Source organism: Papaver somniferum, chromosome 11 (genome assembly GCF_003573695.1).
Source record: "Papaver somniferum cultivar HN1 chromosome 11, ASM357369v1, whole genome shotgun sequence".
NCBI lineage: Eukaryota > Viridiplantae > Streptophyta > Magnoliopsida > Ranunculales > Papaveraceae > Papaver > Papaver somniferum.
In genome coordinates, this window is record NC_039368.1 from 128,527,898 (window position 1) to 128,554,077 (window position 26,180).

A 26,180-nucleotide genomic window follows, 5' to 3' on the forward strand; every position below is an offset into this window, starting at 1 on the left:
TAGCAGTTCATTATTCAAAATGAACTCCTGTTAATTTATACTTATTTTTTAAGAAATCACATATATAAACCAGAGTTCATTCTAGAAATGAACTCCATATCAGTGTAGTCAATTTCGGCCATCTCGGCCGGAATTCCGCCGGAAATTCCGTTTCCGGACCAACGCAACCCGGAATGCAACTTTCCGCCGAAACGGAAAATGCCCGAGATGTAACCGAAAATCCGGCCGAGATTTTACACATAAACCGGAATTCCGGGCGAGAAATCACACAGAGAAATTTCGAATTAACAACTTAACATCACTTTCTCAATTTGGCAGAGAAAGAAAAAAACCCAGAAACAGATCGAGAGAAGAAAAAAGAGAGGTAGTTGGATCGATAGAGCAAGATTTACAGCGAGAGAAGTAGATATAGATGGATATAGAAGAGTCAGACTAGAGAGTTTGGTGACTTGGTCGGGTTTGAGAAAGAGTTTCAGGAAGATTAGGTTTTCAATCAGAGAAGATTAGGTTTTCAATCAGAAAACAAGTAAGTAATCCAAACCCTTTCTTTATTTTTGTTAAAATAGACTGATGCATGATGTTTTTATTGATTATAATCGAAGTTGAGATGATGGATGTTCTTAAATTTAGGGTTTATGTAATTAGGATTTATCTGAAATTGGGAATTGTTGAATACCAATTTTTGAAATTGTATGATAGTATGATACCAATTTAGTCCAAGATGCTTAATATATGATAGTATGATACCAATTTTTGTTTCTGATTGTGTTTAGAAAAATCATTGTACTGTATGCTATGAGTCTATGACCATCTTAACAGGATGACTGAGCAAACAACCACTACTTGGGGGCAATTTGATATGGATGCTTCTGTTTGACCATGTGATTCGTGTTCTCATGTCTGAAGCTCATCCTCGTATTTCATTTTTCCTATTTCTTGCTTTAGCTAATTGTGTACTTAGTGTCTTCCGTATTGCGAGCTGTTTATGTGTGACAAGAGGAAAAAGGATATTTCTCAATTGAGGAAAAAGTTCTATGATGAACTTGTTTGCGCTGTGTTTGCTGGTAGTGTGTACAGCACTTCATATCAACCATCGGCATGTTCATATTTGAGCAATATTTCTTGTGGTGTGTTGGCTTGGTAGTTTTTATTTCGTCTCTAGCTTAGTAGCTTCGCACTTTCATCTTGATTCATGTGTTACATTGGTGGTAAGTTATCTTTCAGGTTCTGATCACTTTGCTGTGTTACAGCAAATTCTGTTTAATGCCTTAAGATAAAAAAATATCTTTCTTAGCTAATCGTCGCTTCGATGCATATATTTTTCCATTTGTAGTGACTGAAAAGTTGTTAGATGGGTAGGCAGTTAAAATCTAGCACACTGTGAGATGCTATTTAGTTTTCCTCTTACCACAGTTGGGTTTCTTTCCTGTTGGTGTGTGTGCCTAAGCTTAATTTCTCCCTCTGTTTCCTCTTCTTGCCTTTTTAATCAGTTTTTTGTCTAAGCATAATCAAAAGAGAGATTACTTCCTTGATATATATTCTTTTCACTGGCCTTATCATTGATCTATTCTGACAGTAACGTGGCTTTGTTTAAATTAGTTGTTATTGCTGGTGTTAACATTAGAAGTAACAATATGCTGCTTACTTCAAGCATGTTCGTTGAGACCTGTGGCACAATTTTGGCTTTCGTACCACTTGCTGCTTAAACCGATGAATTCATTGCGACTGTATTTTTTTCTTCATTTCTCAATCTTAACTTAGGATGATACAAAAGCTATGTCGTAATCCTTTTTATTGCTTACAGTTTGATGGTTTGTCTGCAAGGTTCTTAACTGCTGTGTTTGTTCATTTCTTCAATTTTATTGTTTTAGTTCTGGTTTCATATAATACTTCAGTATTTGCTGCATATGAATTTCCCCCTCTATTCTAACTGATTAGAAGACAGATAGAATCATGATACAGTAATCCATAAAAGTTGAAACCGAAATTACACCGAGATTTGTAAACGGAATCTCCCCGAGATAACGTTGTACCAGTGTCTCGCTCGGGACCGAGACAAACCGGAATCCGAGATCGACTACATTGCTCCATATTAAAAACCTAAAAAAAAACAGAGTTCATTCCAGAAATGAACTCCATATAAAAACCTAAAAAAACAGAGTTCATTTAGGGAATAAACTGCAGCATCATCATCTTCATCATCTTCGTCGTCTTCAACAACAACAGCAAAACATCATCGTCTTCAACAATAGCAGATCTTCATCTTTAACACGAGCAACAAACATCAAAAACAAGATCTTCAACGTCAAAAATCAAGATCATCAACATTAAAATTAAAATCATCGTCATCTTTAACACATAAATCTATCATCGTCTTCATCGTGTTCATCATCATCTTCAACCGCAGCAACATCAAAACAGAAAGAAAACAAAGAGTATAACCCTTTTCCTATTTTTACTTTTTTCTGTTAGAGTTGTTATTTTGCTTTTAAGTGTCTTTTAGGCTCTTAGAATTTCATATGGAAAATCATTCATACGTCTTCTTAGTCTACGAACGTAGTCGTTGCTCATTTCATCCTTTTTGACTTTTCATTACTATTGCAACAACCTTTCTTCCCTTCATTGCGGGTGGTTGGATTGGGACTTGCGAAGACCCAACTAACCTTCCTTTTTGACTTTTCATTACTTGTGAGCTTTGCACCGCCCTAGTTGGCTTGATGTTCATCCCCGTTAGGGGTGGGTATGTGCCGATATGGATCAATTTTCATCTCATCCGCATCCAATCCAATACACTATGAATTTTAAATTTGACATCCGCATCCAATCCAACATCCAACGGATTTATATCGAATGGATACACGGATGAACGGATTGGATGCGAATAATCCAATAAATTTGTGTAGGTTAAAATTTATAATGAAAAAAATAAAGCCTAAATAGAAGACTTCTTATAAAACCTTGTTGCCCCAAAGTGGGGCTTTCCCGGCTTACCCTCTGGCCCCTTAACTATATAAGCTACCAACATCACACAGCCACTACCATACTCAGAGAGAGATTTAACCAACCAAATAAAAAAAAAAAAAACAAAGAAAAAGAGAGACTTTCAATCACTAGAGTCTAGAAATTTTTTCAAAAAAAAAAAAAAAAAAAAATCTAGAAATGGATCTAGCTACAATTTTCGTATCTCCTATACTCCAAGATCTAATCCCCAAGCTGTTAACTTATTGTTCTGATGAGTTCAATCTTGTTTGGGGTTGGGGTGTCAAAGATGATCTGAGAAAGCTTGCTCAGACATTAAAAAAAATTGAAGCTGTGTTGCATGATGCTGAGAAGCGGCAGGGAGGAAATGATAAGCTAGTGAAAATTTGGTTGGGAGAGCTCCAGGATGTGGCCTATGATGCTGTGGACATTTTTGACGAACTTCATATTAAAGATCTTGAACAGAAAAAGAAAACTGTAAGTAAGGTCTTCCCCTGTTTGCCCTTAAAACCATTTGGGTTTGATTATAAGATAGCTCTTAAAGTCAAAGATGTCAATGAAAAGTTGGATCGCATCACCAAAGATATGGAGAGATTCAATTTTACCAGTCAGTTCGGGAGTAGTAGTACTTCTGGTTCTAATATTACTGTTATGAATGAAATTCGAGAAGAAACATCTTCACATATTAGTGATTCATCTGCTGTTGTGGGAAGGATAGATGAAAAATTGGAAATTATAAAACTATTGAACCAAGATGATTATTCTGTTGTTCGCATTACTGGTATGGGAGGGATGGGAAAGACTACACTTGCTCAGTTCGTATATGCTAATACTTCTGATGATACTTTCGTGGTCAAAAAGTGGGTATCTATGTACGGGAAAACAAAACCAGAGGAGATATTTTTGGACCTCTTGGAGCCCAAACCTGACCGCCGATCAAGCTTGGATGAAATTAAAGCTAGCCTGAAGCAAAAACTCATGGTGGGGAAATCCCTGATAGTACTGGATGATGTGTGGACAAATCATGGGATCGACATAAAAAAGTTGCTGAAAGATATCTTGTCTATGAGTAGTCTAAGAATTAAAATTCTTATGACTATGCGAAGTACTGAACCTATTCCTCCGCTAACGGGTTGTCGATACAAGACCTACCCGTTACAAGGTTTAGTTGAAGATGATTGTTGGTCTATCATTAAGAAAACCGCATTTGCACATGGAGGTGCAGAGGAGACTGAAGATCTAATCAACATAGGGAGGCAAATTTCGATCAAGTGTGGAGGTCTTCCGCTAGCAGCAAAGACTCTTGGAGGTTTGCTCTACTCTAAGAAGAACGTAGAAGATTGGTTATTTATCTTGAACAGCAAAATCTGGAATCTCCCTCCAACAGATGATAAGATCATGTCTATACTGAAGTTGAGTTATGATCACTTATCACCGGATGTGAAACGATGCTTTTCATATTGTTCGATTTTTCCAAAGGGTCATGTGTTTTCGAAGAATGAAGTTATCAGAATGTGGATGGCAGAGGGATTCCTTATTAGTCCCTGGCAAGCAAATGAGTCTCCGGAAATTGTAGGTAACGGATATTTCAAGATTTTGTTGCTCAACTCTTTTTTCCAGGATGAGCGCAGAAACATTTGGGGGGACATCAAGTCATTCAGAATGCACGATCTTGTCCACGATCTTTCAGTATCAATTACAGGGTGTGAGTCTCTTAATATAACAATAGATGATATTCCAAAGATTGATCAATCTTTTACGTTTCGTCGCTTAGGGTTACAAGTCCTTCATTCTGGTGTCTCAACAGCAATTCCGTCAGAGATTTATAAAGCCTTCAAAAAACTACACACTTTTGTTTATTCTGGACTCCATGATGGTGAAGATGTCTGGGCAAGGCGCGTCTGCACCTTCGGTTTCATAAGGGTTTTAAAATTAAGTCACACGGGAATTGAAGAGTTGCCTAAATCAATTTGCAAATTAAAGCATCTTCGGTATCTTGATGTCAAAAGATGTAATAGATTGAAAGAGCTTCCCCAAGACATCAGAAAGCTGATCGGGTTGGAATATCTCATATTCAGAAATAAGTATACGTTGAGTGCTAAAATGCCAAGAAAGGTAAGCAGATTGAGTGCACTTAAAAAGTTATCTGTATTTATCGTGGGAGAAGAAGGCAAAGGTTCTGGTATAGAAGAATTGAAAGATCTAAATCTTCTTGGAGGTAAACTCAGTATCGAAGATTTGGGAAACGTAACAGATGGCACGCAAGCAAATTTAATGGGGAAGAAAAATATTAGACACCTAGAACTGAGTTGGGATTCACGGGGTTGTAATGATCCTGATAGAATTATCAAAGATGTTGAGGTGATTAATGACCTCCAACCTCACCTAAATCTGAAAAAGTTGGGAGTTTCACATTTTGGTGGTTCAGAGATCCCTACATGGTTGAGGAGTGCTTCCGTACATCTTCCAAAGTTGGTATCTATCACTCTGTATCGGTGTAATGAGTGTGAACACTTTCCTGCACTTGGAGGACTACAGCATCTTAAATATCTTTTTATGGATGGATTTGGAGGTGTCAAAAGAATCGGTAATGAGTTCTGTCCAAGTAATGAAGAAGCAGTATCATTCCCTTCTTTGGTACTACTTTATATTTATCATTACACAAATTCGGTGAACTCTGATCGGAGTAGTCGAGCATCTACTTTCTCTTGGTCTGAAGATTTGGAGAATCAAAATGGTTCAACGCTGTCAACCACGCCAACAGAGTTTCCATTTCTTAGAAAGTTATATTTTCATATTGAGCGGCAAGTGGATGCCAACCTCAAGTCTCTATCTCCAAAACTGCTTTGGGGGGTTCTCCAGACTTTACTGGTCGCTGGGTGTAATGAGTTCGTGGGCTTTGAGCAGCAACATCGTCATCAACTAGATCATCTTTCTTACAGCCATCTTCGTAGGCTAGAAGTTTTTAAATGCCCTTCTTTAACGGTATTGCCTGCAGACTTCAGCGGATTAAATTCTCTGACCTATTTAGCTATTGAAGAGTGCAGTAGTCTTCACTCATTGCCAGATGGAATACAGTACCTCCCGGCACTTGAGACACTCATAATCGGTGGCTTTTCAGAAGACTTAACATCTTTTCCATTTCCAGCGGCAAGCGGATCTGATGGTGAAAAATACTTCGTTTCCCTCCGTGTATTAAAGATATGCGGGTGGCCTACTCTAAGTGCCGAGTTGCCGGACCAACTTCAACTCCTCACTTGTTTACAGTGTTTCACTATAAGAGGTTTTCCTTGTCTATCGAGTTTGCCTGAGTGGTTTCGAGAATTATCTTCCCTCCAGAATTTGTACTTTCTAAATTGCAGCAGGCTGCAGTATCTTCCTTCTGACGAACAGATGCAACGCCTAACGTCCCTGAAAACCATATACATTTGGAATTGTCCACTGTTGCTTGAAAGATGTTCTGGCAATGAAGAAGGGCATAAGATTGCACGCCGCAAACAAGGTTTTTCTCGTCTCTCTTTTCCTCGTTTTAATATTTTACTACCGGAGACAGAGCCGGTCCTGAGTCTAGAAGGGCCCTGTGCGAAAAAATTTCGCAGGGCCTTTTATAAGGTTAACGCAAATGATAACTCTTAATGTCCACCTACATGCACAAAAACATCCAAAGCAAACTCAAAATATATAGTCATGGGCAGGTGCATGCGGCAATAATATGATAAAGATTCAAAAAGTACTGATGGTCTGGAGCTGAAAAGTATAACAAGAACAAGTAGTCAGCCTAGTGGATTAAGGAACTTAATTATCTCACCCATGTCACTCGTTCGAGTCTTAACTAGGGGTGAGCATGGGCCGGTATGGACCGGTTTTCGCCTCGTCCGCATCCAATCAATTGCACTAGGTTTTCAAATTTGGCATCCGCATCCAATCCAGATCCAATGGATGCACAGATGGACGGATTGGGTACGGATAATCCAATGGATTTGTTTTAGTTAAAATTTATGGTAAAGAAAATAAATCTAACACAAATGACTCCTTATAAAACCCGCATATCCTATATATGCATACAAATATAAAAATGTCATGTACAACACCCCAAGCAAACATCTTAAAAATTCCTAAATGATTCATAGTATTTTCTAGAACTATATAAAGGTCCTTAATTTAACGGATATGGATGTCCAACGGATTTTCATGGTTGCATCCGGGCCCAATCTGTTATCCGTTGGATTTCAAAAATTCCATCCGCATCCAACCCATTAACGAACGGTCCGGACATCCATCCGCAAAAGAACGGTTGGTCCCGGTTAAATCCGCGGATTACGGGCCAAATGCTCACCCCTAGTCTTAACAGAGGCAAAGATTTTTTTCTTTTTTTGATACGTTGGCTTACTGGGCTTGGAGGGGAAAGTGAGTATGCATCATAGATCCATAGGGAAAAAGGCCTCAGGCAGAGCTGGGCCCTGTGCGGTCGCACACCCTGCACACCCTCAGGCCCGGCTCTGACCGGAGATAGATTTATCTCATTGCATATAACCAGGTTTTTGAAAACATTCATCAATATTTCGTCGGCTTTAGGGTAACCAGAATTGTCCGGTGACTGTTCTAGTGGTTGGCTGGATGTTGGGGAACTCTATCCAAAGACCAAAACCCGTTTCCAGTAGCAAGTACCGGGTAGGAGACAATGTTAACTCCCGAAAAATTGGACATAGTTTTTACGCCGCCCTGACCAAGCCTTGCACAACCCGTGGGCAACACCATGAATGACTGTTCTAGTGGTTGGCTGGATGTTGGGGAACTGTATCCAACACCATGAATGACTTCAGAAAATGATTACTTTGCTAACTATTTCCCTCCTTATTTTGTATTGGATGTTCAGTTATTGGATCATCTCCCTCACTGCTTGACCACATTCCACGGGATGCAGACATGAACCTAGAGCTTCTTGCACGTAGGACGTCTGGGATATTCTCAAATCAAAACAAAGAGGCAAGTCCAAACTAAATTTTAATTATTATTCATTTCGGTACCGGTATTAATTTAATTTGTATGTATAACCTATATATAAATCCCATCTATATTCAGAAACGCTGGATTGATAGTTGTGGTCGCAAGTGCTTCATGTTTTTTCCAACGAGTTTCTATATCGCATGGGGGGACGACACACGTTACTGGACATGGCTTTCAATAACAGAGCCATCAGCAGCAAGGTGAGAGAAGATTTAGTTAACTAGGAATCAATTCTGCCAAGACTCGGAATATTCAATCTGAATCGCATTGAGTCACGTATCTCAAATTTTTCTTATAATAGGAAATGGTACAAACTACTTATATTCAAGTCTATGATCTGAATGTGTTGAAATTCATGCAGTAACAATGCAGAGATTGAAGTGTCCGAGCTTATAAACGTATGTTGGTTTGGCGTGCATGGGAAACTCGACATGTCAAAACTCACTCCTGGAGTAAATTATGAGGTTGTATTTATAGTTATGCTTCGTGAACGAAGTTCCGGATGGGACGCACCTGTGAACCTTTGCCTAGTACTCCCAGATGCACAAAGACTAGTTAAGGAAGTGGTCTTAGAAACCATGCCTAAATCACAGTGGATCGAGATTCACGTTGGAGATTTCAAAACACCAGAACAGCCTGGTGATCAAGAAAAACAAGTCGATTTTCGTCTGTCTGGACAGGATACGGTGACCTGGAAAAGCGGACTTTTCATCGAAGGAGCCATTGTTAGACCTAAAAGGCATAAGTTTGCACACCTCAAACAAGGTTTTTCTCGTCTCTGTCTCTCTCTTTTGATAAATTTATCTCATTGCATATAACCTGGTTTTTGAAAAGATTCATCAATATTTCATCGGCTTTAGGGTAACCAGAATTGTTTTGTGACTGTTCTTGTGGTTGGCTGGATGTTGGGAAACTTTATCGAACACCATGACCGACTTCAGAAAATGATTACTTGGCTAACTATTTCCCTCCTTACTTTACATTGGGTATTCAGTTAATGGTCATGTGCACGATCTTGCAGTATCAACTGCTGGAAGTGAGTCTCGGATGCTGAAGATACCAACAGGTGTTGTTCCAGAAGGTATTGATCAATCTATTATATGTCGTCGCTTAGGGTTACAAGTCCTTTATAATTGTTTTTTTAGAACATTGTTGGACGGAGACAAGAGATAGGAGAGCACAAACGCGGAAGCACACAAACGACTACATTGATAATCAAATTCGGTGTATAAACACTCTCATGGCTCATTAGCCTATTTATAGTGTTCACAAACTTGACGACCACTCAAAGCACTTTCCTAATAAAATCAAACTCTAAATAATGGACACTTCTAGAAACACAAAAAAGTAATACTCTAATCATAGAACTCTTCTAGAACCAAAACACCTTGTATCCCAAGATAGCTTCGACTTCCAAACACAGTCTTGGTTTATTATTTCCAACAAACATTCATCAAAATTTCATCGGCTTTAGGCTAACCATAATTGTTCTGTGACTGTTCTTCTGGTTGGATGGATGTTGGGGAACTGTATCCACCATGACTGACTTCAGAAAATGATTACTTGGCTAACTATTTCCCTCCTTACTTTACATTGGATGTTCAGTTAATGATCTTGTGCACAATCTTGCAGTATCAACTGCTGGAAGTGAGTCTCGGATGCTGAAGATACCAACAGGTGTTGTTCCAGAAGGTATTGATCAATCTATTATATGTCGTCGCTTAGGGTTACAAGTCCTTTATTATGGTTTTTTTAGAACATTCATCAAAATTTCATCGGCTTTAGGCTAACCATAATTGTTCTGTGACTGTGACTGTTCTTGTGGTTGGCTGGATGTTGGGGAACCGTATCCAACACCATGATTGACTTCAGAAAATGATTACTTGTCTAGCTATTTCTCTACTTATTTGACATTGGATGTTCAGTTATTGGATCATCCTCCTCACTGCTTGACCACATTCCACGGGATGCAGACATGAACCTAGAGCTTCTTGCACGTATGACGTCTGGGATATTCTCAAACCAAAACAAAGAGGCAAGTCCAAACTAAATTTTAATTATTATTCATTTCGGTACCGGTATTAATTTAATTTGTATGTATAACCTATAAATCCCATCTATATTCAGAAACGCTGGATTGATAGTCGTGGTCGCAAGTGCTTCATGTTTTTTCCAAGGAGTTTCTATATCGCATGGGGGGACGACACACGCTACTGGACATGGCTTTCAGTAACAGAGCCATCAGCAGCAAGGTGAGAGAAAATTCAGTTAACTAGGTAGATCAATGCTATTTACTTTCGTTACTTGAAATTTGAAATCAATTGAACTTGGGTGCCAAGACTCGGAATATTCAATCTGAATGGCATCGAGTCTAGGAAATGGTACAAACTAAGTCTATGATCTCAATACACTCTACTACTAGAAATATGCCGTCTATCTCTGAAAAACCTTCTCAATGTGTTGAAATTCATGCAGTAACAATGCAGAGATTGAAGTGCCCGAGCTTATAAAAGTATGTTGGCTTGACGTGCATGGGACACTGGACATGTCAAAACTCACTCCTGGAGTAAATTATGAGGTTGTATTTATAGTTATGCTTCGTGAACGAAGTTACGGATGGGGCAAACCCGTGAACCTTTGCCTAGTACTCCCAGATGGACAAAGACTAGACCAGACACTGGTCTTAGAAACTATGCCTAAATCAACGTGGATCGAGATTCACGTTGGAGATTTCCAAACACCAGAACAACAGCCTGGTGATCAAGAAAAACAAGTCAAATTTAATCTGTCTGAACAGGAAACGTTGTTCTGGAAAAGCGGACTTGTTATCGAAGGAGCCATCGTTCGACCTAAAAAAAGTAGCTCTTAAGGGTGTGTTTTTCTTTTCTTCGTTTCTTTCTTCTTTTTATTTGGGGTGGCCGACCAAATCCCATCTTGGTTTTCTGTTTTTCTTATCGTTGGATTGAGAACCTCAAGTTACTGCAGTAACTTTATTATAGCAGTAGTCTTTCTTTGTATTGGTTTCAGTAATATTTTTCTCTATCTCCGGTCTGCAATTATGATCTTGTGCAATCCAAACGACACGAGGTGAAACATGGGAGATCCACTGACAGGGAAAGGAAAGGCACAACACAACACAAGGTAAAACACAGAAGATACATCTGACAGGGGAAATGCCCTTCTTGATGTCTCAACTGGATAAAGTCTGAAACTGCACCTTCACTTGCTGTTTGTGTCTGCAAATATTTTCCGTGCGGAAATACAATCTGTATTGAACCCAACCATGTAATGGCAACTATAGTTGAGATGCACATATCTTTGCGCGCAGCAGATTAGTTGTCAGAGTAATTAGTTCTCGGAACGTTAACTGTATATTATAACCATTATAAACAGATTTTTTACATCACGAAGAAAATACAAACAAAGAGCCTAAGAACATTATAATCCTGTGTCCTAACTGTTTAAGGTACAGAAACTTATAGTCCGACTCTTTAGGTAGACACTGGAACTGATTAAACAAAACAAGTCCGCCTTGAGTTCAAAAGTTAAAAAGGGCCAGCAAAAAATAGAGTATCCAACACAACCTCATCTATTAATGCAAAATCACCGAGACCTTGTCTGCATCTTCTTAATGGCTTGCTCAATCCCAGGGACAGATTTACTGAAAGTAAACCATTGTTCCGCTGTCAAGCTTATTCCTTAACACAACAACATTGAAAGTAACAAAGGTTCAGAGTCAGTCATGATACCCTAAAGGTCCCATTAAGGCCTTGATCAATCACCAAAAGAGAAACGAACAACAGCGGGAAAGATAAGAAAATGCTCAAAGACAATACTAAACCAGTCGACCGTAGTTTATGCTGTCAGCCAATAATATAAATAAGAAAAGAAATTGATTTGTGTAAAATGGGCAATCAACTGGTACCAAAATCCAACGGGCGTCTCTAGGATAGGTGTCAATGCAATCAAAGACACAACCTACTTTAAGAATGAAATATCTATCTACTAAATGACATAAATTCACCTACAACATTTGGTCTTTCCCATAAGGGATTCCTTTCGCATAACCATTTCCTTATATTTGGCTGCTGGTTCTTCCTAACATCAGGGTCACCTGACCAGAGGAAATTAGCAATGACATGGTTAAGTAATACAATCCTACCCAGTAGTGGATTCAGAGGCCTGGTTTATAGTGGGTTTGGCAAGATGAGTGGTCAAGACACTCTTGTCAGACTCTACGCATTGGATCCACCTACTAAAACTACTCTTCTTCCTACCCGTATAGAGGGAGGATCCAGATCCCTAGTCCCCTCTTCTTTTGCTTGATTGTCAGGTTTACAAACCTATCTTTTTTGAGCTTATGTCCAAAAATATGAACTATGAAACAAAAACATAATGCATGCAGGGGACTGATAAAGGACTGAATCCAAAGCCTGTAATCTCTATGAAATGAAAACATATTGCTTGCAGGCGACTGATAAAGGACCAATCTAAAGCCCTTAATCTCTTTCTTTGTATGAACTATGAAATGAAAACATATTGCTCGCAGGGGACTGATACAGGACAAATCCAAAGCCTGTACCTCTATCTGTATGGATAAGCAGAATGATACATGCGTCGAGTAATTTAGCCGCAGAACTCAGTTAAAAAGTACACACTCTTAATCTCGGTCATGGTAAGTTATGTCCACAGAAGCTGCATCGAGCATAGAATCCCCAATCTTATACTCGTGCTGAACAAATTACAAAGTCTGGAACCACCTATTGCATTACTGAAATACAAGCCATTGCACCTTCCAAATAAACTAGTCTAAACACGGAGTCTTATCTCATAAACTAGTCATATTCACCTAACACACAGAGGTTCACTAACCGAAAGTCCAGCAAAGAACATACTAATGCAAGATTGAACAAGAGCTATGTTATTGTGCCCACCTAATCATCTATACAAGCAAGAACCAAATCGAAAACTCTAAAACAACACAGAAAACATTATAGAATCCAATATAGATACCTTTAGTAGAAGGAAGCTCCTTTCCATCTTTTTCATAGTATTCCCTTATTGATACCAATGCCTTCCCTTTAAACTCTTGAATTGTCACCTTCCTTCGACTTGATAGCTGCAATCATAAACAAACAACCAAAATAAAACACACCAATTAAATTAACACCAAATTATGGTTCCAAGTTACAACATAGCTCAACCACCACCACCCACCACCCCAACCATCCACCACCACCCCACCACAATACATCACCAAGCACCAGCACCCACTACCATCCACCACCAACCCCCCACAATCCACCACTCGCCACCATCCATCACCAATCACCACAACCACCACCGCCCACCACCCACCGCCACCTATCTTTGATACGTTAAATCAAAATAAAAAACAAGGGTTTTGAGAGATTTTACCTGACAAATAATAAGATCACCATTATCTTCATATTCTTTAACAGAAACCCCTGGCCTTTTCCTTTTCTTCTCTTCTTCTTCTTCCTCCTTTTCTTCTTCTTCTTCTACCTCCTTTTCTTCTTGCTCTTCTTCTTCTACCTGTTGTTTTCCTTTATCTTGAACTTCATCTTCTTTCTGAACAAGGAATTCATTAACAATTTCCCTAATAAATTTCTTCTCCTGTTTACCAGATAAATCAAACCCAAGTTTATCTCCAGCTAATTTTCTGATTTTGGATTCAGTCATTACATTCATGTCTGAAGTTTTCAGTATTTTTATCACTGTCTTCTTGATTTCATCTTTGTTGTTTTCTTCTTCCATTTTTGGTAACAAACTAGGGTTTATGAAATTGACAGAGATTGAGCAAAAAGGACTCTTTTTAAGGCAATTTTATGTTTTATTGTTGTTTCAGCTAGGGTTTGGTTTGGGTTTTGTAAGATTTGATGATGTAATAAGATCTACTCGGTCCGCTATTGGTCAAGACACTGTTACAAGGCTTTTATATTTTGTTTTTAATCCTGGGGCTGGGCTGGGACTGGGAGGATACTTTGGGCTTCTGGAGTCCGATTTTATGCGCGCTCTCGCAACCACCCAGAATCTACGCTAGTAGGCTCTTATATAGTCTTCAATATTCCCTAAAATTACTATGACTAGGAAAAAAAGGAAATTGTATATATAATTTGAGACCGAAATACGGATTCCAGAATAAAAGTTAGTTCAAAAGCTTGAGTTCTAGAGCTTCTGGTCCCCTACCAATAGAAATTGAGGATTACCAATCTACGGTAATACAAAACATAACCTATCACTCCTACCTGACCAATAGAATCGAGTGTTTCCATTCTTTCTTGGAATGTTCGATACACATGAAACACCAGTGGCGATGATTACCACTCTACCTTAAGTCTAATCTCTAAACCGTACAACATTTTACTGCTTCCTTTGATTTTAATTGCATCTTCCATCGCTCAATGTAAAAAATAGTGCAGAGACACAGTCTATCTTCTTCGATTTCAATTGCATCTTTTGTTGCTGGATATAACTCAATCGCATCTTCTGTTGCTAGACATAATTAATGACGCAGAGACGCGACCATGTTAACGGGTTCAACTGTTATTGGCAGATGCACATATTGAATCCCGTCGTTTGTTTGTGGACCCTAATCCCATTATTTATTGATCTATTTTTTTTTTTGCTATTTTTTTTACTGGATTTTTGTTGTGTTTAGGGTTTCCTTATGTTGAAGAGAAGAGGGCACTAGCGATGACCTTGCAGCTTCGAAACTGTGGGAAGCTGATATGGCTATGGCTCACTATGCTGTTGGACTGATCTTAAACATACTTTGGTCAGTAATACTTTTAGTTTTTTGACACTGTTTATTTTTTAAATTAAGGGTGTTTTTTCATCAAGTTGTGCTTAAGTTTATATATATTTGATACCTATTCTGTGGCACTAGCCATGACCTTGCAGCTTTGAAACTGTGGGAAGCTGATATGAGCTTGCAGTGGCTTCGACATGCGGAAATATTTTTGTAATTAACTTTCCTTGAACAAATGATGTTAATAGTAGATTAAGATTGTATTTGTTAAGTTGCTTTTTCTTTTATTGTTATTGTATATATTTATATGGCTAACATGCTTTTCTATCTGAAGCTATTACGATAGCAAAGCTAAGGAGAGCACAATTTATTACCAATAAGCCCCTCCTCCTTGGGATTCGTAACCTGGAAGATCCTTACCATCATCTTCTTCTCTAGCTTTAGATGTATTATTAGACTCCAAATAATAATCTAGAACCGGTTGATCGTAAGTAGGTCACAATAACATCATCGCGTGGTGGTGGTAGTAAATCTGATGGGGAGGACTTGGCGATAGAACTGGGGAGTCTTTAGTACTTTCAATTTCATCCTAAAACGAAATATTATAGCAGTGGTAAGGCTAAAAACATTACTTTCTAAATAAATTCTATTAAAACTTAGCTATAAATAGGAATAATATAATAATACACAACCAACCCAAAAACATCTCACCATTTCTAATGCTTTTGTATTATTTCTTGTTGGAGGAAATATTTGTATCTGGCGTCTTCCATCCTTATTCGAACGTCATTGCCCGCTGATCTTCAGAAGGAAAGAATGCTTAGTGCCCCCACTAGATGGTTCGAGCTCATCAATTAAGCTTAAGAGGGAAAATGGATATTGGTGTAGGTAATGTTTAGATTGATCTTTATGCAGTTTTATGGAAATTATACTATTTCATTCTAGGTAGTGTGAGGTATTTAACTGGTGTTGTGCCTTCGAGTTTTGTTTGCCTGGTGGTATGTACCTTATAATTGCATTGACAAGCAGTAGCAGTGTTATGTCTAGATAACATCCATTTCTTGTTGGCATTTTACTTCCCTATGTTCTTATTACGTCCAAGGATTATTTGTCTGCAAATATGTATGTACCTTATAATTGGAATAACAAGCATTAGTGTTGTGTCCATCTGGCATCCAATTCTTGCTGGCATTTTACTTCCTTAGATTAGTAAAGTTTTACCTACCACAACTTTCATTTTTTCTATTCAGTTGATTTTTCAGCCAAAGTTCGCCTATGACAACTTTCAATTTTTCCTTGGATGTTCACAGTTAGTAAAGTTTGTGTTTCTAAATTATTGTGTTTTTTAATTCATAAATTGATATGTTAAGTATACTTCTCTTATGGATCAATTGATAGGTATTGGGTTGTTCATGAGCACTTCTTTTATGGATCAGTGTTTTGAATGGAACCATTTTTATAAATTGTTTGAACAAGGAAACAAGCTTAGCTTGCCACATGAATAAAAACCACTTGGATTGACAGAACCTGCAACTAATGAAGAGTGACAATGTCTGTGGCTGAAGTATACAATAGTTCTGTAATTTTTGTGCCAAAGAAATAGTTTAATTACTTGAAAGAACCGGCAATGAGGACGGTTGGTGCAATCAAAATGCACCTTTGTTTCTTATGATTTAATTGCGACAAAGGTTATGGCTGGAGACTCCCCATGTTTCTGCAATTTTTTTTAATCTTCTTACTAATTTATTATTTGGTTTTGTTTGTTAGATACATCGTGATTTCTGTGCAAAGGATTTAGAACCTGTATCACTTGTTGTTTGGTGGAAAGGAGGAACAATTATTAGTGGGATTGTGGGGATCCCTCTTTGCATTATATATTTGCTTATCTAGCTCTCTTTTGTACTGAAAAACTTTATTGTATTTAGAATTTATAAAGCCACGAGAGTGATGACGAGATTCCACCAATGAAGATGAAGAGCAGGGCGAAGACAACAATGAAGTTGAAGAAACCTAACGTAAGTTGATGAATGGGGATCATGAGGCTGAATTAGACACTGCATTTTTGAGGCAATACTGATTTTTTATAGGATTTTAAATATTTTAAATTTGTAATATATCCTTGCATTTAATTGAGGTCCGTTTATAACAGCTTTGGGTTTACATGTCAAGGAAAAAAATTATGTTGAATTACAACAAATTATGTTGAATAGGTACTTCTGCAAGGAAATATAATTGTACTCATCGTTGTAGGTTTTACCCAAGGTTAGAGTGGTGCCGGCTAAATTTATGTTGTGCGTCAAATAGTTGACATTGCTTTGTGTTCAAAGTTAAGTCCATTGTTTGAATTTATTTGGTGGAATGTCCGAAGCAAATGATTTTGGGTGGAAGACTTAGGAAGTATCCCAGACTATTAGATTTTATAAGGATAAAAAATAAAAGATCACCACCTTAACTAATTTTCTTGCTGGTATAAGTCAGTGCTAAAGGTGGGACAAGACAGAAAATACGGTGCTCATTGTTATAGGTCAGTGCTGAAACATACTGTCGAAGAACACCTTAAAAGTGCACTTTGCTGCCGGAAAATATTGATTTATGAACACAAAAAACTTTAATATCGAAGCATACTGATTTATGAACACATTATATAACAGTTAGTACGTTCCTTTATTGTTTCGATCGTTGGATGTGTCACAAACATGACCACCAACCAAAACCCCATGCAATGCACGGGCAAAATACTAGTCATTATAAAAGGAATCAAATTAAATGAGGAAATCATGCACACTAAAAAGCTGAATTAACATTAACTAGAAACAAAATTCTATGTGAATCGCAAAAAAAAATCGTCTAAAAAAACCCGCCCCCTAAAGCTCTCACCAAATGTCTGATCCTTGTTATCCTCCGCGGGGCTCACTGGGATCACTGAAAAAAATTTGAGTATGTGCGGTTTTAACATGGTCCAAAAGGACGGTCTGTTTAGAAGCGCTGAATTAGAAATTGAAAGATGTTTGACTCAGGTCAAATGGGGTGACCAATCCTTTCTTTTTTACTTTTTTTTTTTATTACAAGTTATTCACTTTATGTTTCCTCGAGTGTTTAGCTAGAATATCAGCTACATGGTTGCACTCTCTTATTATATGCATTACTTTCAGTCAGTGACATAAAACTAGGTTGGAATTGTCACAGGCTTCGTCCATCCTACCTATTAATGACACTCCAGCCCTACCCAACAAAAAATCACGGATCCATCCCTTTTGTAGTAAGAAAACCATCCCTAAAAGTGAAAGATAATTGACAAAAATAGGAAAAAAAATGAACAGTAAGGTTATACCGATAGGGTTACCAAATTCAGAGTTCGATGTCCTAACCGCTAGACCATAGAACCACGTTATGACCATTAAAGGTATACACAGTCACTTTTTGGTTATTAGGAGTCCAATCATACTAATTAAACTATCATTAGAAGTCCGATCATACTAATGAAACTATCTGTGCATCTACCACGTTATGACCATTGGTTCGCCAAGAAGAAAAATGACAAGAGATCAATACTAAGAGTGGTTTGATCTTTTGATGATTCTCTTCTTGGCGAATCAAGGAATAAATCTTTGTGGTGGATGGAAATGGCTTTATTACTAGGATCTAGCTCCCAATGGCAGAAAGTGAATTGAGCAAACCTTGAAATACTTTCATAACACAATCTTAGCACTGAGTGAATCGATTGAACTAATACATGGATGGAACAATTGTAAACATGCATTGTTAATTATGGTGATGGACTAATGGAATAGTAGGTTGCATGAGAAAAATCTTGGGTCATCATGTCATTTTTCATTTATTTTGTTATCTTTTTCTTACTCAACTTTTTCTCAGTTTCATATTTGGAGGTGAGGTGCTAAACCTACCGATTTTCCTCCCGAAAAATATCCTGATAAGGGAATGAATGGTCCAGATCTGCTGTTCTAGCATTTGGATTTGTGTAGTGTGAATCGGGTCCCACTGTTTTTCTCAGTTTGGAAACTTCGCCGGGAGAAATCCTTGGTAAAGGTAGTATTTTTCTATTTGGAGGGGTTCAAATATGCATTGCACAATGTGTTTTTTACTTGATGTCATTTTGTAATGGGAAAAAATGGAGAAAAGAGGAAAAAAATGTATTCCTCCCAAAGAATAGTGTTGTCAATGAGGCTGTTAAATTGAGTCACTTTTTTCTTCAAGGAAAAGTTGTTATCGAGGGAAATTTTATTAATAATTCCACTTTTAGAGAGGAGTCCTACAGAGATATAAGAAGATTTTCAGAAATTTAGTTCTTTGGTTTATGATATTTGAGATGTTTAGGAAATAAGTATATCCTTTTTCCTATTTTTTTCTTTTTTCTTTGTTATTTTTCTTTTAAGTGTCTTCTAGACTCCTAGGGTAGTTATTTCTATAATTCCTTTGGCTTATGGGGGTGGGGGGTCTTTGAGCCCCATGTAATTCTTGTAATTAGATTTTCTGCTGTAATAAAATTTTGGACTTAACAAAAAAAAAAAAAAAAAAAAGAAGATGGGTTCAGTTTCTGTGAAAATGCTATATGACCCGCTTAATAACTGCGAAGTAACAACAATTCTGATGTGGCTACTTCGGATCGGAAAGAGAATGTCTTTGAATTTGTTGCGGCACTTTAATTTTTTTTTTTGAAGGAAACAGATATTTCATTGAATTAATCCTCAAAAGAATTGAGACGTTGCATAATACAATGAGGTGGATCATCAAAAGACCACCAACTGTTTTGAAAGTTTGAGATTGCAAATTGAACTAAATCATGTGCAATTGAGTTTGCGTTTCTAGGAACCGCAGTGAAACTAATATCACTAAAATTCTTGACGCGATCACGAATGGAAAGAATAGTGGAGCGAATACTCCACGGGATATCATTCGTATTCCCTGATATTTCTTTAGGGATATCTTCAGGATCTCCTTCTACAATGATTCTGGAGCCTTGAATTCTTGTAGCTAGTTGGACCCCAAGACCATACGCTTTTTATTCTGCCACCATTGAGGAGAATGAGTTGAAACAGAAAGCCGCACTACCCAAATGTCTACCTGCTGAGTCTAGTGCTACAGCTGCAGCCGCGCCTCTTCCATCTACAAAAGCTACATCCACATTGATTTTAAAGTGGAAACGAGGATGAGCTTGACACCGAGATGTATTCTGTCTTTGCACTTGAACTGAAGAGCAGTAATTTAGGGCATGATGTAAATCGAAGCTTTTAAAGTCTTGAAGGGATTTTTGAATGCTGATGGGTACATATTGTTGCACGTTGTTGAACACCTTGTCGTTTCTAGACTTCCATATGTTCCACAGAATGCATGCTCCCAAATTTAGCATAATTCCTTGATCAAACTGTTCTAACCATTGTTGAATGATCTCCATTTGTGTAACTCCTACTGAAATATTAATCTGCAGAGGACTTGCTTGAAAAAAACTCTTGAAAACTGACAGGAGAACAACAGATGATCCACCGTTTCCGCTTCCGAATTAAAAAACACGAAAACATTTTGAACTTGAGTGTTAAACTTTGAAAGATTTTCATAAACTGCTAGCCCATTGTGTAAGACTTTCCAGACAAACGTATGGATCTTTGGCATAACTTTCATGTTTTTCCAAAACTTCTTCCAGGGAAAAGAAGAGATTGTAGAAGAGGTAGCCACGTTGTCAGCCAAAATCTTGTAACAAGATTTGGCACTGAAAAGACCAGATTTTGTCTTCAGCCAAACAAATTTATCTTTAATTGAAACTTCTTGTGGGATATAGATACTAGCAATGATTTCAACCTGATCTGCCGGAAATAGATGCGACAATAACTGAATATCCCAGACTTTCTGACCTTGGATGAACAAGTCTGAAACAAACTTCACCTCAATACTTATCTGGTTTAATCTAGTTGGTCTGAATCCCGGAATCCATGGGATCCAGGGATCTTCCCAGATTTTGATTGAGTTACCTGTCCCGATGAACCAGCAGCAGTTGTTCAAGAATATTTCTTTGATAGAAAACATGTCTTTACAGGGTTTTGAATCTCCTGGTTTTGCCTCGCAGTCCCAAAAGGAAACTGAATGAAGATGTTTTGCAGAATACATTTTCACCCATGCAGTATCTGGAGATGTTAAGAATCTCCAAACTAGCTTTGCAACTAGAGAAATATTTACTTGCTCCATGTTTCTCAAACCAAGACCACCATCTTATTTTTCTCTTGCCATTTTGTCCCAATTGATGAAGTGACATTTCCCAGTATGGGTATCGTGTCCCCACCAAAAAGAGCGTTGGATATGTGAAATGTGCTTGATGACTCCCTTTAGCAGTTTACTGATACCCATAGAATAAATTGGAATGGCTGAAAGAACATTTTTCGACAAAACAGTTCTCCCTGTCGAATTCACAAAGAAGGATCTATAACCTGCTAGTTTACAATCAAACTTGGAGATTAGAGGGTTATGAGTTTCAATGTTATAATCTGATTTCAGAGGATAAGAACCCAGATATTTCTCACTTACTTCCATTTCCTTCACCCCAAATTTCTGTATAGTTCTACTTTTATGAAAACTAGAGCAGCCAGAATTAAAGTGAATTGAAGATTTGGAGTAGTTAATGATCTGACCTGAAATAGAAGCATAAGTATCTAGGATTGTCTTCAATTGATCTCCATTATACTCTGAATTTTTCCCGAAGAAAAACAAATCATCGACAAACATGAGATGACTGATACAAGGTCCTCCATGTTTGAATTTATATTCGCTGTATAGGTTCAGTTCTTCATATTTTGCCATCAGTAAAGATAATCCTTGCGAGAAAATTATGAATAAGGCTGGTGATAGTGGACAACCTTGTCACAGACCTCTGCCGCTATTGAAGTTTCCATAATGAACATCGTTTACAATGACATAAAAACTTGAAGTAGTGGCGCAGTTCATTATCAGATTATGAGAGTGATCATGCATACCCATTTGATGAAGCATGAAGCTAAGGAATGACCAAGAAACACGATCATACGCCTTCGACATGTCTAGTTTTAAAGCAAAGACCCCTTGTTGCGATTTTGATTTATGCATTGAATGGAAAATTTCTTTTGCAATGACTATATTATCTGTAATTTGTCTATGCTTAACAAAAGCCGTTTGATTCCAAGAGATAAACAAATTCAGATAGGGATTTAATCTTACAACAATAATTTTAGCTATAAACTTGTATAAGACATTGCATAAAGAAATGAGACGAAATTCCATTGATGTAGTATGGGTTTGAACTTTTTCTCAGTTTCATATTTGGAGGTGAAGTGCTAAACCTACCGATTTTCCTCCCGAAAAATATCCTGATAAGGGAATGAATGGTCCAGATCTGCTGTTCTAGCATTTGGATTTGTGTAGTGTGAATCAGGTCCCACCGTTTTTCTCAGTTTGGAAACTTAGCCGGGAGAAATCCTCGGTAAAGGTAGTATTTTTCTATTTGGAGGGGTTCAAATATGCATTGCACAGTGTGTTTTTTACTTGATGTCATTTTGTAACGGGAAAAAACGGAGAAAAGAGGAAAAAAATGTATCCCTCCCAAAGTATAGTGTTGTCAATGAGTCTGTTAAATTGAGTCACTTTTTTCTTCAAGGAAAAGTTGTTGTCGAGGGAAATTTTATTAATAATTCCACTTTTAGAGAGGAGACCTGCAGAGATATAAGAAAATTTTCAGCAATGTGGGACTAATAGTCTCAAACAGTATCTCGCAGAACAATTTTTTTTCACATAAGTTTAGCCCCACCGAACACTAATTCATGGATCTGTCCCTGTTTCAAAGCATGATTTTGCCGTGAAGATGAACTAAACAGAGAGAAGCATCATTCACATTATCCAAAGGTTGACTGATTTTATTTTTCTTATTTTCATTACCTTTCACTAATGTGACGTGTTATCAAAGAGGTTTTCCTGCCAAGTCACTGCCACGCGAATATTAGCGGTCAAGCAGTTGTTATTTAGCTCTTCATGTAACAGGCTTGTAGTTTTTGAGGCACTTTTCGCTGGGAAAAAATTATCAGAGTCGGTCACCTTATATAATACTGGGCACTTCATATGAAAAATCATTCATACATCTTGTTAGACCATCTCCAGTGAGGAATTTATACCCTTAAACTGGGACAACGCCATCTCCTATGGAGTTGGGAATTCCCTAAAACTCTTTTTCCCTGCCCCTTATACAGGTAATTTGCTTGGGGATCAGGGGAATCTCCTATGGAATTGGGAATTCCCTAAAACTCTTTTTCCCTGCCCCTATACAGGTAATTTGCTTGGGGATTAGGGGAATAAGGGAAGCCATATTAAATGTCCACCGATCGGTAATCATTTTGCCTATATATATATATAGAAACTAAATCATAACCGGCATTCTTTTCACTGATTTGTTTTCCATTGCTATTCATTTATAAGGCGGTCCACCACATATAACTATTAAATACCGAGAAAACGTTTAATAACCTAGTGGGTCCACCAACTATAACTATTAAATACTAAAAAATCATTTAATAAGACTAAAATTGAATATATGAATTATAATATGAGAGAAAGGTTCCTCGATAAAGAGAACCCCGATCGTGATTTTATAACTCGATTGTGTAACATTAAGTCGATCGGTTAACTCTTTAGTTGTAACACCATGTAGATTTTATTCAATGCTACGTTGGATTTTATGGGAATTCCTTCTTCCTCGTTGGAAATAGTCTTAGTCTATTACACTACACTATTGTTTTTTAGTAGTTGTTGTTCCTCATTTCATCTTTTTGATTTTTCAGTAAACAACCTTTCTTCCCTTGTTTGGGGCTGGCTGGATTGCGACTTCCAAAGGCCCAACTCATCTCCGGTGCGGTGTTTTGCGCTAAGATTTGCTTGTGAGCTTTGCACTACCCTAGCTGGCTAGATGTTCATCCCAGCAAATTGATGTCTCTCCATATTGAAATTAAGTTTCACATGTAATCTGTGATTTTGATTTTCCATGGTAAGACTATTTGCATTCCGCGAAATGATAAAAATGAAGCAGAATCACACCTTTTTAAGGTAACTTGGAAGCGCTTATAGATAAAAATAACTCTCTCCCTCTCTAACTGAAGTTTTTGTTTTGTGGAATGACAAAGTACTTTCATTTGAACCAACTTTGAAAACAGGATGAGATATTGGGGGAAATTGAAAATATATTAACAAGTTTATTTGGTCGGAACATGGTATATATAAACACTATATCTAACAATGCTATGAAATAGCATGGCTGATATCCAGTTAGATCAGATATGCCTAGGTAAGGTTGGGAAAAAGCGATCAAGAAAAGCAATCGGGGAGCTGACTTCGTTGATGCAAACCTAATATGGATGTAAGCTTAAATGTCTGATCATGTTTCATATAAATACAAATTGACCTTACATATACAAATTTAGAAAAAGAACAAAAAAAGTAAGGTTCTACCGAGTTGTTACCAGATTCAGAGTCTGATGCCCTAACCGCTAGACCATAGAACCAGTTGTTGGTGATCATAACTTTTATCCCAATTTCAATCGGAAGATGGAAAGTAACAAACGCTGAAACAAATTAAACCAAACAAGATCATTCGGGGAAATAAGAAGATTACACATTGAAAATAAACAAACGCAACAGGCACAAAACAATTCTTGTTCCGGTCAATATATATCCTGCTATAATGGCAACAGGCACGCACTTTTTCTCCTCGGAACGCATCATCAAAGCCGTACCGACCGACACCATTTGTGCGCTCAATATCAGCATTACGATTGACTATACGTGCACAGTGTTCCTTATAGTCTTCTTCATAGTAGCATTTACTTACTATAGTAGGAGCCTTCTCTTCAGGCTCACCGATTAATCCATTGAAGATCCCCCCCGGATCCAAGTCAATGCTTTGGAATTTGCATACAAAATCCAGTTCTGCAAGTTTCCATATCATTTAACCAATTAAAAAAAGAAAATTGTTTTCAGAGTAGTGATGTGAATAGTTTGCAGTTACTTACTGGCCGTGCACGAAATAGTATCGAAGAGGACGCCGATAAGAATAATTGCGATGCTGCCGCTGCAAGCCATATCTATCTTTTTTTATTTTTATTTTTTTGATCTGTAAATAATTTGGTGCTAGGAAGTTTCGAACTCATATTTAATTTTTTTGTTTCGTATAAAAGAGTTTTGTTGTAAACGAGATATTCAAGCCTATTTATAGGTGTTCTTTTTTTCTTTCTTTTCATATATATTTAAAGAGGCATGAGATCTTTTTAGACAGCTAGCTCTAGGATTTTATTTAGTCGATGTAGGTGGTTTAGACAACAATAAAATCTGGATCGAGTTTCTGCTATGGAGATCTCATAAAAACTCAAAGTATATTCAAAATGGCCTTGTAACAGAAAGGGGCCAGACGGATCCAGTTTGGAGAAAAATGGCCCGTAGAAACGAGAACAAAGTGCAAAATATAGGTGTATAAAGATAGGCTGCTTGCTGCATCTATCACAAGAACCGCATCCATTTGCTTTCTTTAAGCAGCAGGCATCTCTGAGTCATTTAGCTTTGTACAAGAGTACTCCAAAGATTAATTTAGATGCAAATATACTGACAGGTGCAGGAAAAGAACTTTGATACAGAAAATTTCTATATATTGTTATCTATTTGTCTGAGACCCGAAAATGAAACCCAGGAGTTTTTTCAAAAGAGAGAAGATGAAAACAATGAATTCTGTGTCTTCCTTCTCATATGGTTTTTCTGTCTATCCAAATAAGGCCAGAGGTTGCAGTGCATTTTTACTTAAAAATTATATTGAAACAAAACAAAACAAGATCATCAGGGAAATATAAAAGATTACATTGAAAACAAACAAACACGACCGAATAAAATTACGTATGCATTAATTTCTCCGCACAATGGTAATTTTTCAGCCACAAAACAACTACTTTGAATCAACAACAACAACTTCCTTAATCACGCAACAGCTACAAATAATTCTTATTCCGGTCGACTCATCTTCTAGTTATAAAAGCAACAGGCACACACTTGTCCTGTTAGGAGGAGCGCATTATCAGAGCCGCACCGACCGTTACCATTTGTGCGGCGAACTCCTTCTGGAGGAAATTTGTCGACTATATATGAACAGAATGTCTGACAGTGTTCTTTATAGTAGCATTTACCTACGATCGTAGGAGCCTTCGATTCAACAAAAGGATCATTACCAATTACAGGGGTCTCGAATGTGCATACAAAATCCAGTTCTGCAAGTTTTCATATCATTTAACCAATTAAAGAAAAAAAAAGGTTTTCAGAGCCTATATATGATGTAAATAGTTTATAGTACGTTACTTACCGGCCGGCTGCTGCTGCTGCTGCGAGCCATATCTAGCTAATTTTCTCCTTTCGTATA

General features: G+C 37.6%; 2 protein-coding genes across 8 annotated transcripts; one reads left to right on the forward strand and one right to left on the reverse strand.

Annotated features, from left to right (window-relative positions):
• Positions 1-3,065: 3,065 nt before the first annotated feature.
• LOC113322030 (putative disease resistance protein RGA3) lies at positions 3,066-11,316 on the forward strand. 7 transcript variants are annotated; one of them, XM_026570032.1, is made up of 9 exons: positions 3,069-6,481; positions 7,856-7,965; positions 8,062-8,186; positions 8,348-8,751; positions 8,981-9,067; positions 9,619-9,678; positions 9,960-10,021; positions 10,114-10,238; positions 10,462-11,316. In XM_026570032.1, the coding sequence occupies exons 1-9, from the start codon at positions 3,160-3,162 to the stop codon at positions 10,853-10,855; spliced, it is 4,689 nt and encodes a 1,562-aa protein (XP_026425817.1). In that variant the 5' UTR covers positions 3,069-3,159; the 3' UTR covers positions 10,856-11,316. The 7 variants fall into 7 exon arrangements, with proteins under 7 accessions (XP_026425822.1, XP_026425817.1, XP_026425815.1 ...); XM_026570030.1 differs by having other exon boundaries at positions 9,912-10,021; positions 10,462-11,028; XM_026570031.1 differs by having other exon boundaries at positions 3,070-6,481; positions 9,008-9,067; positions 9,912-10,021; positions 10,462-11,028.
• Positions 11,317-11,341: 25 nt separating this feature from the next.
• Positions 11,342-13,876, reverse strand: LOC113322031 (RNA polymerase II transcriptional coactivator KELP-like). The gene is made up of 3 exons (XM_026570038.1): positions 13,405-13,876; positions 13,000-13,105; positions 11,342-11,684 (listed from the first exon to the last, which is right to left on the reverse strand). The coding sequence occupies exons 1-3, from the start codon at positions 13,762-13,764 to the stop codon at positions 11,590-11,592; spliced, it is 561 nt and encodes a 186-aa protein (XP_026425823.1). The 5' UTR covers positions 13,765-13,876; the 3' UTR covers positions 11,342-11,589.
• Positions 13,877-26,180: the final 12,304 nt, after the last annotated feature.

Bases quoted from the DNA above. Each gene is read 5' to 3' on its own strand.
- LOC113322030 (XM_026570030.1), top strand. From the start codon at position 3,160: ATGGATCTAGCTACAATTTTCGTATCTCCTATACTCCAAGATCTAATC. The intron at 7,966-8,061 runs GCAAGTCCAAAC...ATCTATATTCAG, and splicing joins TCTCAAATCAAAACAAAGAG to AAACGCTGGATTGATAGTTG. The intron at 9,679-9,911 runs GTATTGATCAAT...TTGGATGTTCAG, and splicing joins AACAGGTGTTGTTCCAGAAG to TTATTGGATCATCCTCCTCA.
- LOC113322031 (XM_026570038.1), bottom strand. From the start codon at position 13,764: ATGGAAGAAGAAAACAACAAAGATGAAATCAAGAAGACAGTGATAAAA. The intron at 13,106-13,404 runs GTAAAATCTCTC...TTATGATTGCAG, and splicing joins GTGATCTTATTATTTGTCAG to CTATCAAGTCGAAGGAAGGT. The intron at 11,685-12,999 runs GTATCTATATTG...TGTTGTGTTAAG, and splicing joins GGAGCTTCCTTCTACTAAAG to GAATAAGCTTGACAGCGGAA.